Source organism: Melospiza georgiana, chromosome 5 (genome assembly GCF_028018845.1).
Source record: "Melospiza georgiana isolate bMelGeo1 chromosome 5, bMelGeo1.pri, whole genome shotgun sequence".
NCBI lineage: Eukaryota > Metazoa > Chordata > Aves > Passeriformes > Passerellidae > Melospiza > Melospiza georgiana.
The window spans coordinates 1,508,708-1,522,227 of NC_080434.1; the positions used below are offsets into that span (position 1 = coordinate 1,508,708).

Consider the following 13,520-nt stretch of genomic DNA (forward strand, 5'->3'; position numbering starts at 1 on the left):
TGCTGCAAGTAGAAGCATCATCTGAAGACTTTTCAGTCTCTTGGCAGACGGAAATTGGCACCAGGTGTCCTGACTGGCGCAAACACCAAAAACAAACCCAATGTGCAGTCCTTAAAACTCTGCCAGATTCTGAAACGCCATCTGCCACTTAATCAGCTGCGATTTCTCCCTCTGCCACATGAGCAGACACTCACATCAACATGCTCTGATAACTTCAACTTCTTACACAAACATAGTCTACAGTGATACACAAAGGCAGCTCACACCGACAGGTGATCTACATGAACGTACCAGAAAAGGAAGGTTATGTGGGATTCTTCTATTTGTTTGGTTTTGGGGTATTTTTTAATGCTGCAACACACAAGTTCATTCATTACTTACTTTGGCTAAAAAGTGGAAAATACATCCAAATTCAATTTCTTTTTTTTTTTTTTTTTTTTTTTTTTTTTTTGCATACTGTTTAAACCTCCTTAGGTTTCACTGGAAGCAGAAGAACAGAACAGACTGTGTAGCCTAAGCTGGGTAGCCAGAAAACAGGAAGTAGACAAAACCCAGGAAAATAGGCTTTTTCCATATTCCTTGACATTAGAGTCGGTGATAGTTTACAGAATTATCCATTATGCATCTGTTCTTCCCAGAAAAGAACCAACACACTAATACAATATATAAACTTAATTTGAGTTGCACCACAGAAAATATAAAATGCACTCAGAAAACTCACCAGGACCCAAACAAGATAGGCTTTGGTGTACATTTCTTCCAGGAGTACCTTCAGAAAGGAAACAAACAAACAAAAAATTATATTTCAAGCCAGTAAGGGGCATTAGGGCTGCCTTTGTTTTAAGATTCAAGATTCTTTCCACATAAGCTCCTCCAGCTTTCCAATTTCAGCTTCTTTCTTCTGATGGCATGATCTACAGCAAGATTTGGGATTTGGCATTATAAGAAACTGTTTGGGAAATGCAGGATGCATTCCCAATTACAATTGTATCATTGCAATTACTATATTTCATTTAAGTCAGGTAGCACTGTTTCACTTTACTCATTCAAAGAGGACCACAGAAAATGAAAAACTATAATCTACACTGGTATTATAGCATTTTTTTCTCCTTCTGTATGCTACAGTTATGTTATTTGCATAGAGTAGCAATAAATTACCAACATTCTCAAATGTGCTAACAATCAAGTTAGATATAAATGACAGCACTGAGAAAGTTACCCCACCCTTATTGTATTCCTTAAAAGTTACGTGAAAATTGACCGACAAGCTGCTTTGTACCACCACTGTACTTGTTTCCCCCCACCTCAGCCTTTCAAATAGAGCTTTGCTCCCAAACTGAAAATTTGGTCTTACAAACCTTGTCCTAAGGTTTGTGTCTGTTCTTTTGATTCACTCTAGGAGAAATAACTAATTTTAATTCAAAGTTAAAGGTAAAAAAAAATCTGATACAGAAACATTAAGTGGAGTAAACATCCTCAGCAGCCAGGGCTGATCAGCATGCTCTCACAAGAATCTTGTTTAAATTAAACACAAACTTGGCAAAATCCAGCCTACACTGTGTCTTGCAAGCATGCAACCTCATAATCAGGTGACAGAACATCATTAAACAGAGAGATTAATTATGCTGCATTTTTAGTCCTTATGGGATGCAAATTTCAAGCAGACAGTAGTAGACAATAAATATCCCTAAAGCAAATAGGTAAGGAACAGAACCTCGCAGAGCCAGTGTCCAGTCTGGTGAACTGCAAAGAAACTGAGTCAACTACCCCAATTATTCTGAAATCATAAAACACAGCTGCTCCTTCTCAAGCCAGAGAGATCCAAGAAAAAGTGAAAAATTGACTACCCAACAGCTGATTACCTCTAGTCTCACCAACTTTCCTTGCTAAGTATAGAGGCCCAGATGATTTTGGTGTGCACTGGTTCAGCGAAGCAGACCTGGTCTTGGCTCCTAAAAGTAAAAACTTAGATTAACTTTAAAGTAGAACTATTTAAATTTTTAAAGTAATTAAAGACATATCTTACATTTTCACATTTAAGTACAAGATCCACAAATCTATTCAAACACAAAAAAAGAAACCTAGAATATTTAAACTGTATTAGAACTTAGCTCTGCTTTGCCAGAACTCACCTTGGAAGAAATAAAAAGATAATTTAAAAAGCCTTCTAAGCAGGAGAAAATATAGTAAGGATTTCCTTTTAGCACTAAGATCAAGTTACTGAAGTCTCAAAACAGCAGCAAATACAACGCAGCTAAGGAAACACTGGCTGCAAGAGACCTGCAGAGGGCAGATAGCAGCACTCCCATGCAGAGCAGGGTCACGATTGGGACCAGATCAGCTGACCATGCTTTTGTCTAGATGGGCCCTGCAAACCTCCAGGAAGGGTGGTTCTAGGGCAGCACTGGGCAAGGATGCATCTCCCACTCCACGATTTGCAAGCATTTCTGATTGCTGCATGACCTGGTGCTACTGAGAAGAGTTTGGTAGCATGACCTTTATATCTGTCCTTTTCAAGTTACTGCCTGCACAGGCTCAACTCCCTCAACCTCTTCTCACTGGACAGAAACCCCACCCATCTTCTTAAGCCTCCACTGGGTCTGCAAAGATCCCAAAACACAACACCAGATCCAGATCTGAAGGGGAAAGCCAGCTTCCTTTGGCCACACTGCTCCTGCAGGTGCTCAAGGCACACTGCCAGGTCACTGAAGAGATGAGCTATGCATTGCTGGGCTGCATGTGCTGGACCCCAACAGAAAGCATCAGCCTGTCAGAAAGCCATATGATTTGTGTTTGCTTCAAAGTGACTTAGAATTTGTGGCCAATTCTGTTTCTTTTCACTGTTTACTCTTTTAAAGCATGTCATTACAGCGAGACATTTGGCAGGCATCTCTTATTTATTCTCCATTAATGTCAGATACCAGCTTAAAATTTAAGTCTAATGCAGGAGTACAGCATTTAATTAGGTTTTATCCAATTACAATAACGAGTTCACCACAAAGATGGTCAGAAACAAGCTGATTACAGTTAGGACTTAGGAAAGAGACACAGCAAGCTTATTTATCCCCTCCCATTATGTCTTTAATTTTGGTCAGAGAATGACTTGTCAGCTGCTGTTTGTGGCTTGAGTGGAAGTTGCACTGTTGGCCAATCAAGAGTTCCTAGCTCAAACCAAAATAGGAACCTGGACAATGCCTAATACAAAGTCAGGAAGTACACAGAATGTTTCTTTTAGCACAAGGTGATAATGCACAATTAATTGTCTCGTCTCCATTAAATCTTCTAATTCAGCTCAAGAATATCAAGAAAAAGCAACATTAACATCTAAGTCTGTGACTCTTCCCTTCGAAAGATGGGACAGTGTCACTGATCTGCAGAAGAAGATACATTTTAACAATATCTTATTCAAAAATATATCCCCATTCCCCAAGACCCTGCCGGTCCTGAAAAGGGTGAAGATAATACAAAGTCTGCATAAAGACAAGAACAACCACACACTCAGTGTAAATTCAGGTATGTCTGTTCTGCAGATTACCAGCAGTGGTGAAGAGTAAACTCTAAAACAACACAAACCCCACGCAATGACACTTGCCATATAGCAAGGTGCGTTTAGTCCCTGCACCCTGCAAACCTGAGCTGCACCACAGCGCAGACCTCTTCATTTCCCTGAAATACCCCCATCAATTATGGCAATACAAAATGTTTCAGCCTTCCCGTGAAGTCATGCAACACTTGAAGCACCCCGATGTGATTTTACCTCCTCTGTGTACAAACAGACTCATATACCTTTTGGAGTTGACCTCAACGAGTGCAGTCTAGGTCTTGGTAGTGCTTTCAAAGGGACAGACCCTGAAGTGCCATTCTGGCAGGCTGGTTTTGAAGGCCATTCTCCATTCCTGATGACTGTGGCACTTGCAGCTGCAAAACAGAATCACAAAGGAATTTGCTCTAGGCATTTGTAGTTTATAGAAAATTAAATCATAAGACAAGTCAGTTTTACCAGAGACTAAACAACCTTGAAAGAGGTTTGAGTTTATGGTCACAAGAAAAATTTTTCCTTGAAAAACAAAAAACTGAAATTTTGGGAAACATTGTTTCTGTTGTCAGAAAAAAAAGAAAATATTTATAAAGCAAGTACAGATTTAGTAGACTTTGGTTTGGACACTAAAAAATTATGTATATTAACATGTTAAAGAGTAAGAATTCACATGGCATTTACTAGAGACAAAAAAAAATTAAGTCACTGTGGAATTGTTTGTCACAGCAATGCTTTTCTCTCTAGTCACTGAAAAACAAAAGGGTGGGGGAGGGGGAAGCTTTTATCATATATTACCAGGTTTGCCTCCGAGAAGTGTTTTAATGAGACTGGGTTTTTTTAAAGGCAATGTGAACTACATGTCTAATATTGTTCATCAAAAGATGGAGCATACAATCTTGAGATTATTTTATTGGCTTTAAACAGACTAGTATTAACCATGTAAGTTAACTACTTCAAAAAGATGCTTTTGGCCACTAAATATTTTCTACCACAGAAAGAGGATTTCCCTTTAACAAACACATGCAACTGAAGCCATCATCTTTTTTTAAAAAAAGGAAGTTGGAGCCTCTCTAAAAACACAAAAGCTAAATATTTGCCAAAAAATCTATACATGAGGAGCAATTTGCATAACACATCAGCAACACAGTTATTGTGTGGGAATCTGACCCTGATCAACATTATATAATTAAACCAAATTTGTTTTAGTAAAGCACAAGGCGTGAAGCAGTCCTTAACATTTTTTGTGACTCACTAAATTAAGGATGTTTGCTCAGAGTTCACTGCAAACAGTTAGCAACTGCCTGCAAACTAGTGAGCTACTTCCTCCCCTAAATCAGCAGCACACCATGGTAGTAACGCTTGGGGTGTGTGAGCAGCCTTCTGGTGCAAGACTAGTTAGGGGACTGTTCTGTCCTATTAAAGCTCCAGAGTCAGCCAACCAGGCTGTGTGCAGAAATTTAAAAAAAAAAAACAAAATGACCCCACGAAAACCTCCCAGGTTTACAGAGTTTGATCACTTTTGGATTCAAATTTGGAGCAGCTATTGCAATCCTGAATAAAGATGGACAGGTATGAAATTATCTCAGCCCAGTAAAGATCTGAAAACTCAACTCATTAAAAGAATTTTAATGATGTATTGGCTGCACAAAAATGCAGATGCAGGTCAACTGCTAGGATCAGCTTTTTAACTTTTGAAACACTATTTACTATATATACAATTATTCTAATGCAATTAAAATCTGCAATCTTTTTTCTTAACCTCAGAGTTAAATATTTTGTCTGTTCAAAGGATAGCATTTTCAGCTCAGCACTAAACTAAAATTACTGTTAAAAAAGTCTGGTTTTTAATGCTCAAACTGACTGAATACAAAATATGCTTTTATTAACAATAGGATTTCAAACCATGTGATTTTTGAGCTTCTCAAATAAGAAGTCATTTAAGAGAAAAGAATCATAAAGTTCAAGTGCTCATTACACAAAAAAAAAAACAAGGCTAATGCTGCCACACAGAATTACCAATCCAAGGACATCCCATAACAAAGGGCTGAGCTGACAAAGCAGCAGCTTGCCATTTTTTTCTCTGCTAACAGAAGACAAACTCAAAACAAGCCAAGCATGTTTTTGATTTAATATTGTTGACAGGACCGCAGTAGATTGTCATACATTTCATGAAACACACAGCATAAACCTCCCATTCTGATCTTTGTGTGTCCCACCAATCTAATAAAAACACTTAAGCTTCAAAATTTTTTTCTGAAATTGTTACATAGTAGACTAAATGCAGGAATAAAAAACAAAAACAGCCCTGTACTTAGCATTAGAATACAAAGAAAATTCCTTAGCTCTTTCCAATTTGATTCAAAGTCAAATTTCATTAACATATGAATTACACATAATCTTAAGTTATTATACTCACAAAACCTTACTATTAGATACAAATAATTCTCATCAAGTGTAAAAGATTCCCTAAAGAAAAATAATATCACAGAAATCAGCAGATCAAAACATTGCATATATTTACCAAAACAAAATACATGCTTTAGAATAGAAATAAAAGGAATACAACCTACTTCTCTTCCCAGTAAACGTGGCTAACAAAGGAACAATACAAAAGCTGTAAGACCCCACTACCAGCAGTGTCAGTAAGGTAATATCATAGTGGCTTCCTGAGTCAGTCGGTGGTGTTAGTGTAGAATTGAAGAAAATAACAGGAGAAAAATTAGTTTCTGTGCAACTGCGGAGTCCTCCTGGTATAGTCATTTAAAAAAGATCTAAGCGAGCTTAAAGTCTACGAGACTGCAGCCATGTTCAGCCTCTCACATTGCTCTTGCTTGGTCTTCGTGAATCGGAGTGGAAAAAATTGTAAGCTTGAAGGCAGTGGACAAAACAGATTACAGCAGCCAGCAAATCAGGCTAAATAAGGAGTCATCTGTTTGGATACTTAATCTGAATACACTCCTTTGTTATGAAGCGCTGACCCCTTCCTTTGTTACATGAGGGAGCAAAACTAAGAGAGGACAAAGCTGCTTAGCAACTCCAGACACAGTTCTAAACCTGAACAGCAAAAGTCAACATGGCTGTCACAGCATCAGAACTGATCCCATTACAGAGCAAGATGCACATGCATATTTTATTACACATATTCTTATTCATTAGAGGAATATGTGAGGTTTAGTTTAATGAAGGCAGTATGAGGTGGGGGGGGAGAAGAATAGGAGAAAATGTTGTTATGTGTGCATGCATATGCGCATATATAAACCACAGACGTGTGTTAAACCACAGCTCTCTTTTTCAGTCAATTGAAGACAGATTTAAATGACATCTGGCACAAATAAAAGGTCTTTGTCTAGTCTTCAAGATATAACAGGTGATACAATAGTAGCAGAATATTTGAATGTATTTATTTAAATATGCATAGCTGGGAATACTAATATGTCTGATAGTCAGTTGTATGTTAGTTTCTTAATATTTTTCCCCCTCAGAACTCCTAAGAAGTGCTGTAGAACTTCAAATCAAAGCAAATCCTGGTATTATTCTCACTAATTTTAATCAAGATTGATTTGGTTAGGTCATACACCAATGTTTACAGCTATCTTAGAAATTACAGAAGTCTACCCATACAAAGATTCATATTCTAAAAAAAGTTTCACTCTGTGCCTGAAATTTGATCTACATATTTTGTCCTAAAATGCTGAAAGCAGATATAAACTGGTTCAAGAAAACATTTAGCATCAGAAAACCTGTAACACACTGTTCCAAGTATTTTGACAAGTAAACCACTCTGTTCAGACATATTATACTACATGTAAACACTAGGAGCTTAAAAAGACATGCTGATTAAGTAGTGTTTCAGGATGGAAGAGAAGTTGTACTACAATCTCTACTCATCAACCCAAAATCCAGGGCTCAAAGCTCTTTCCGACAGTGTGTCTCAAAAAGGAAAGTTTTAAGTAAAGAGGCAAAAAGAGTAAGACCTAGAACTAATAAGTAGTACAATCAGAATTAACTCAGGTACTTGTCAGACAGGACTCCCTTCCTGGAGTCCTGGAGAGGATTTTTACCAACAAACAGCTGATGTTGGTTATCAATCAGTTAAAACCCATAGCCCTCACATATACTTACAATTAGTGCTGAAAAGACTTTGCTCGCTCTGAGCACTGCTGACTGATGAGAGGCTAGGTGTTCTCTCAAGCATTGATCTTTTGACAGGCACTTTGGATTTGGCAAGGGAATTTTTCACTGAGGCATGCCTCTCTCCTGGCAAAGATCCTACACCTGTCAATTAGGGGAGAAAGAGGAGGGAGAAATAAGAACAAAAGAAGTAAGAAAGAAACTTAAATGATTGCTTCTTTTAAGTGTATGCCTACAAATAAAAATATTTACACAGTAAAAATCCATATAAAATGGCTTAATCTACTTCCTATTGACATGGTAAAAAGTGCTGTAAATGCATAAAAACAGTTCCAAAGACTTAAAGCCTTAGAAACAAGTCAAGAGCTTAACAGATTTGCCTTCAGTGCAGACACGTGCATATATTAAAAAAGACTTCTTTGTATTTTCCCACCTCACATTATGGTTTGCTGTACTGGCAATCCCACAAAAATATAACTTCCATTTCAAAGACAATCTAAGAAAGGATTCTTCTGTTTGTTCCTCCCCAAAATAGATCCACAACCCCATTCCCCTTGGCCAGAACACTCTAAAAGATAGTATCCTTTCAAGGAATTAGACAGCATGAGAGTATCAAATTGCTTTGTACTCATATAATACATATCCTGAAAACTGAGTAGTTCTACAGAACTAGTTTAACAGCACTTCCAAAAACAAGTTCTTAATGCCAGTTGGTGCAGAAACATTTTTGCATTAAGTCCAGCTTTCATTTGAGTTTGTTGAACACCAGCACCCAACAGCTAAGTTAATCAAACAGGAAAAGCACCTACACAAGAGATAGGTGTAGGAGCTCATTCTTGCATTACTAACAAAGCAAATACACTTTCCACAAGAAAATCTGAATTTAGACAAATTAAGCTTCTAGTTTATTTCCTGAGAAGTGGGCACCCAGAATAAAATTTCAATGGCCCAGGGAAGATATACACACACAGACTTCTCTTGCCAGCTCTGGGTTTATTCCTCTCAGCCCCCAGTACCAAGATCTTAGTATCAGCTTTCTGAATATGGAGAAGAGGTTTTCATTTTTGCACAAAAACAGAGAAGACAGACTTAGTTTTTCTTATAACAAAATATTTTCTAAAAAATATATCTAAAATACCTTGATTTCTTATGCCACTGCCATTTTCAAAGCTGATAGTTTATCTTAAAGGAAAGGAAGCAACTACAGTGTCTAAGAATTTACATAGAACAATCAAATTTCTATTTAAAGGGAATACCCTTCATTAATTCTTGCCAATAAACAACATTTCAACTTTGCTTAAGCTAGAAGACTGCTGAAATATGACAAAATTAGCTAGTAATTTCACTTTAAGCAACACTAGTTCTACTATACGATTTCTACTCCTAAATACTAATGACCAAGAAACCTGCAATTTGCACCAAACCCAGGAAATCATGACATTAAGGGGATTGCATTAAATTTTAGAAAATAAAAACATGCCCATGACTGTCTTTCAACAGTAGGTGGTGTGACAGGATTAGGTAACTTGCCTCAAAACATCCTGTATCAAGTAGACAAAACCAGGAACAGGATTGGTAAATTAAGGTATGTCCAAGCTACTTCCCTCAGTTCAGATCAATTCAGAAACAAAAGAGAAGCCTCATAATAGATACTAAACCTGCATTAGCCTATTACATACTACTGGTCACAGAATATAACACACAAACTTCAATGAGCAATTAAACAAGCTCTGCATCAGATGTCTCTTCACAGGAACACTTACTGCCTGTCACTAATCATGCAGAACTCTGATTCTGTACATAGCTTTACTGTAGCCTGGTATTAAACCTCTGAGACAAAATTATCAGCCATATTTTAGAATTTTTTGAAAGTTATTGAAAGGGACAATTGAATATATGGAACATGCTAAAGAGCACACAAGTTTTGTTGTGCTATGAGAACACCATAAATTCACACTTTTTAAAAACACCTCTGAAACAGCACTCCAGACAACATAACAGAAACAAATTTATGTGTTTGACCAAAAAAGTTTGTCCCATTTGCATGTCATAGAACAAACCTGACAGCTTTATAAAGCTTCCCACAATGCTTTTGAAAATTATTTTTCATTAATGGGTCAACATACCAGGAAAATAACTAATCCAAACCAGTCAGAATTCCTTTTGTAAATACCCTCCCAGCAAAACAAGGTACAAACCCAAACAACTCCCCCAAAAAACAAACAGAAAGAAGTGTCACTGTGCAAACACTGTTTAAAGTTTGTATGACTTAGTGAGTTAATGTTCTACATTACAAAAGGGAGCTAGAGGAAGAAATGCATTTGATCAGCTGTATTTGGTACTTAAAGGTGAAGGTAATATGTTTGATTTCTATTGTGCTGGACTCATTCATCCGTTCCAAAACATACCGGAACAAAATCCTGTTTTCTTCAGTGATTTTCACTCAAGAAGGATCAAAGTAAGCATGTGAAAATCTGAGTCTTGTCTAGTACAGCATGTTCTCTATCCATGATCTGCAGCAAGCCCAACCTCTCTGCAGAGGCTGCAGTGTGGCAGTGCTCTGAACTCAAACCCACCCAGTGAGCACAGCAATCTCTAGCATGTCCAGTTTCAAAAGCATGTCAAACCTTTCCTAAGCAGATCACCTTTTCTCTTCGTTTTTCTGCTGCTTGGTACTTTCCTATAATGCTTCTATTAAAGTAATTACTCAAGCACTCAAATGCATTTTTCAAAAGCCCAGCTCGAGGGAGAATTTAAGTAACGACAAAAGATGATTAAGAAACTACTCTAGGTATTACTTCAACTAATGGTTTCAGAATTTTTTTAATAAATACCATTCCCTAAGAAAGGAGCTACACAGAATGAAATGCAAAGGTTTGGAAGACAGAAGCAGGAAGATATGGAACACAAACAAAAGTATTGGAAATGAGCATAAAAGCAGGATATTTAGTCAACCATTATTATAAACAAAACAAGCAGTAGCATCAAAGTAACAGGCTTTCATCAGTTATTTAATCTAGTCACTGAAGTGGGATACCAGCAATACTGCATTCCTCTACAGTGAACTAATGAGTTGGCAATTCTTTAGAAAAAACTCTCCATGCAACACCATGTTACTTGAACTATGTTAAAGTCTGTCTTGTATTGGAATGGAAATAATCAAAGAACAAAGCTCATTCTTCAAGAAACTCTGAAGTCAGCTTTCATATCCTTACTCAAATAATCATCCTTTCATATCAATCCATCATAGTTGGTCACTGTCTAGAAAAAGTTAAGGCTTCCTTTAAACAGCACTGGAGCCTAAAAAACCACACAATGACAGAATGTTGACATGAGGCAGACTGTAAAGCCAAATACATATTCACAAATTCTGAAATTTCATGTCCACCATTTTAAAACACATCAACACATTTTACATCTAGAGCTGAACACTGAGCAACTGGAATTCACTGAGCTACATGGCATCTGGAAATGAGTGGTTGGAAGCCTTTTCCAAACACAAATTTTGAGCACACTAAGTGCAAAAGGAGTTTTTTGAAGGATACTGTTTGTTGTTGCTGCTTTTGTTTAAACCTAAAGCTAACACTAATAGTTGTTTCAAGGCCCTTCAATGCCTAATCTCTTGAAAATGTTGAATTTTGGATTTTTGCTTAATGCATTTCTGATTTTCTCTGTGAATTTAAAAATTCAAAGGGCTCTGTTTTAAAAATGTTCAACTTCTTAGCTGGCAAAAAGTCCTGTCTAAGCCTACAGTACAAGGTCTTGATAAAGCACCATGGAGTAAACCTCCAAGAAAACAAGCTCTTTTTTGGCATCTACTGAAAAGTGCAAGTAAATAATGGAAAAACAAACTGGACTTTGGTATTATTTCCAGCAGAACGATCTTGACATACATGTAAGAGTGCCTATGGTTGCCATTTTAAACAGTGTGAAACAGCAGCAATACCAAAAGTTTTCTGATGGCTGCAAGCAGTTTGCCTGATTAGCCACTCAGCATTATTAACTATACTATCCATTATGCTATACATATATCAGTGATCCCTCAAGGAAGGAAGACTGGTTACAGTATGTTTTGTAATTCTGAGGTAATGTCTTCCTAATTATGTCTCCCTTTTAAAGCCTCAAATTACTACCAAAATTATCAAAAAGGCAGGACACAGTTACATTATGTTGCTATGAATGCTCAAATGTTCAACATAAACATGGACAAAACCAGGGAATTTCAAGTTATCCCTGGCTCTTGAAATATTTATAGGAGACATTTACTAGTTTAGCAGGAAACAGCTGGTCAGAGAACAGTTTATATACTATGGCAAGATGCAATTCTCCATTGCTACAGACTTGGACAGCATTCTTCCCTTTCCCCTACAACCCTCAGACAGGTAGCAAGGAACCAGCAGTAAGCTAGTGCCAAAAGTCTAACTAGGGTGTCAGCAGCCATGCAGGTAGGTGTTCACATGTTCTTCCCCTCTCAGCTAAACATTCTTGGACTAAAACTGGAGAATGGATCACCACTACTACAGAGCATTTATAAGCAGTTACCAACAACCAAAACAACCCTTTTTCTTCCCTCAAATGATCCTACCATCAGAAGAGTGACTGGGGTGACTTCCTCCTTCCAGTTAGAGGAAGAGAGAGGAAGAGTAGTGTCTCACGTATGCCTACTGTTCAATTTCACTTTTGCCCCTTCCTGGGTCCAGTTTTGAAATATGGCAGATATCCTCCCGGTTAAACTCTTCCACAATCAGAGACTTCTCCCTTCCTCATCTTCCTTTCAACCCCTTGCATTATAACCTCTCCAGCACCTATAAACAGCCCTTTTCTACCCTGGCCTCAAGTCTGAGCTCACACCTGCTCTCTCACCTCCTGTCTGCCCACAATGATGCCTGCTGGATTTAGTCCATCTTAAGTTTTTCCTTTTGAAGACTGAACTAGAGCAGCCCCATGAGGGACCATGCAGTCTGCACAGTCATGCTCCCAACCTCCTATGAGCCCAAGCAAAGCCCATCTCTGGACAGCAGATAGTTTTACACCAGCTTTCCAGGCACAGTAGTGCTCACAAAGCTTGCCCCCTCTGGTTTTGCCAGGAGACTCTCGTAGGCTGCATGCTGACTTGAACAATCCAATCCCAACCACTAGCTTTAACACAGCTGTGGTAAAGCTCAGTCTGTTTAGGAGTACTGGGCACAAGAAGTCAAATCAATGTACTGCAAGGTAAGCTGAGGCAGAAGCAAACCACCAGGTTGGTGGATGGAATACATCCAATCATGCTTTTCATTATTGTACAACTCTCCATACCACACAGCCTTTATGTCTGGCACTGAATTTTGTTTGACTTAGATTGCAGCTTTAAAACTCACGTTATCTACAAATCTTAAGTTCTCTGTTGCGGGACTTCATGTGTTTCTTGAATGAAAGAGGAAGCTCTCTGCAGCCAAACAAATACAAATTTCTTCTGGAAGACAATTATGCGTACTTCCCTCCTCCTTTACACCTACCCTGAGAGAATTCAGAACTAAGCAGTACAGGTAAAGAGTTATTGAAGACACACCAGCATGCCCTAGCAAGTAAATGACTAGGCACCAAGAAATTCCCCTGCAGGGAAGTAGTGCACACCTCTCTCCTAAAGGAGAATATTCTTATAGATACATTCACACTTCTGACAGCGCCAATATGCTGACTGTTAGAATCAGTCTCTGCAAGTACGATCACGCTTCTTGGTACAGGTACAACATACTAAAACTTCAATGGGGCTAGTCACAAAATTGCCTGTAAAAAGTCTGGGAACATATGGGAAAAATTGATTTCCTGAACTATGGTCACTGATGGGACCTTAAGCAACACTGGTAGA

General features: G+C 38.0%; 1 protein-coding gene across 1 annotated transcript in view; it reads right to left on the reverse strand.

Annotated features, from left to right (window-relative positions):
- MTUS1 (microtubule associated scaffold protein 1) overlaps positions 1-13,520 on the reverse strand; it is a 115,614-nt gene that overhangs the window by 59,213 nt on the left and 42,881 nt on the right. The window contains exons 4-7 of the mRNA XM_058024141.1: positions 7,661-7,813; positions 3,787-3,918; positions 1,863-1,952; positions 722-769 (exon numbers count right to left, since the gene is read on the reverse strand). Of these exons, the coding sequence (XP_057880124.1) occupies positions 722-769; positions 1,863-1,952; positions 3,787-3,918; positions 7,661-7,813 (423 nt within the window). The remainder of the gene's footprint in view (positions 1-721; positions 770-1,862; positions 1,953-3,786; positions 3,919-7,660; positions 7,814-13,520) is intronic.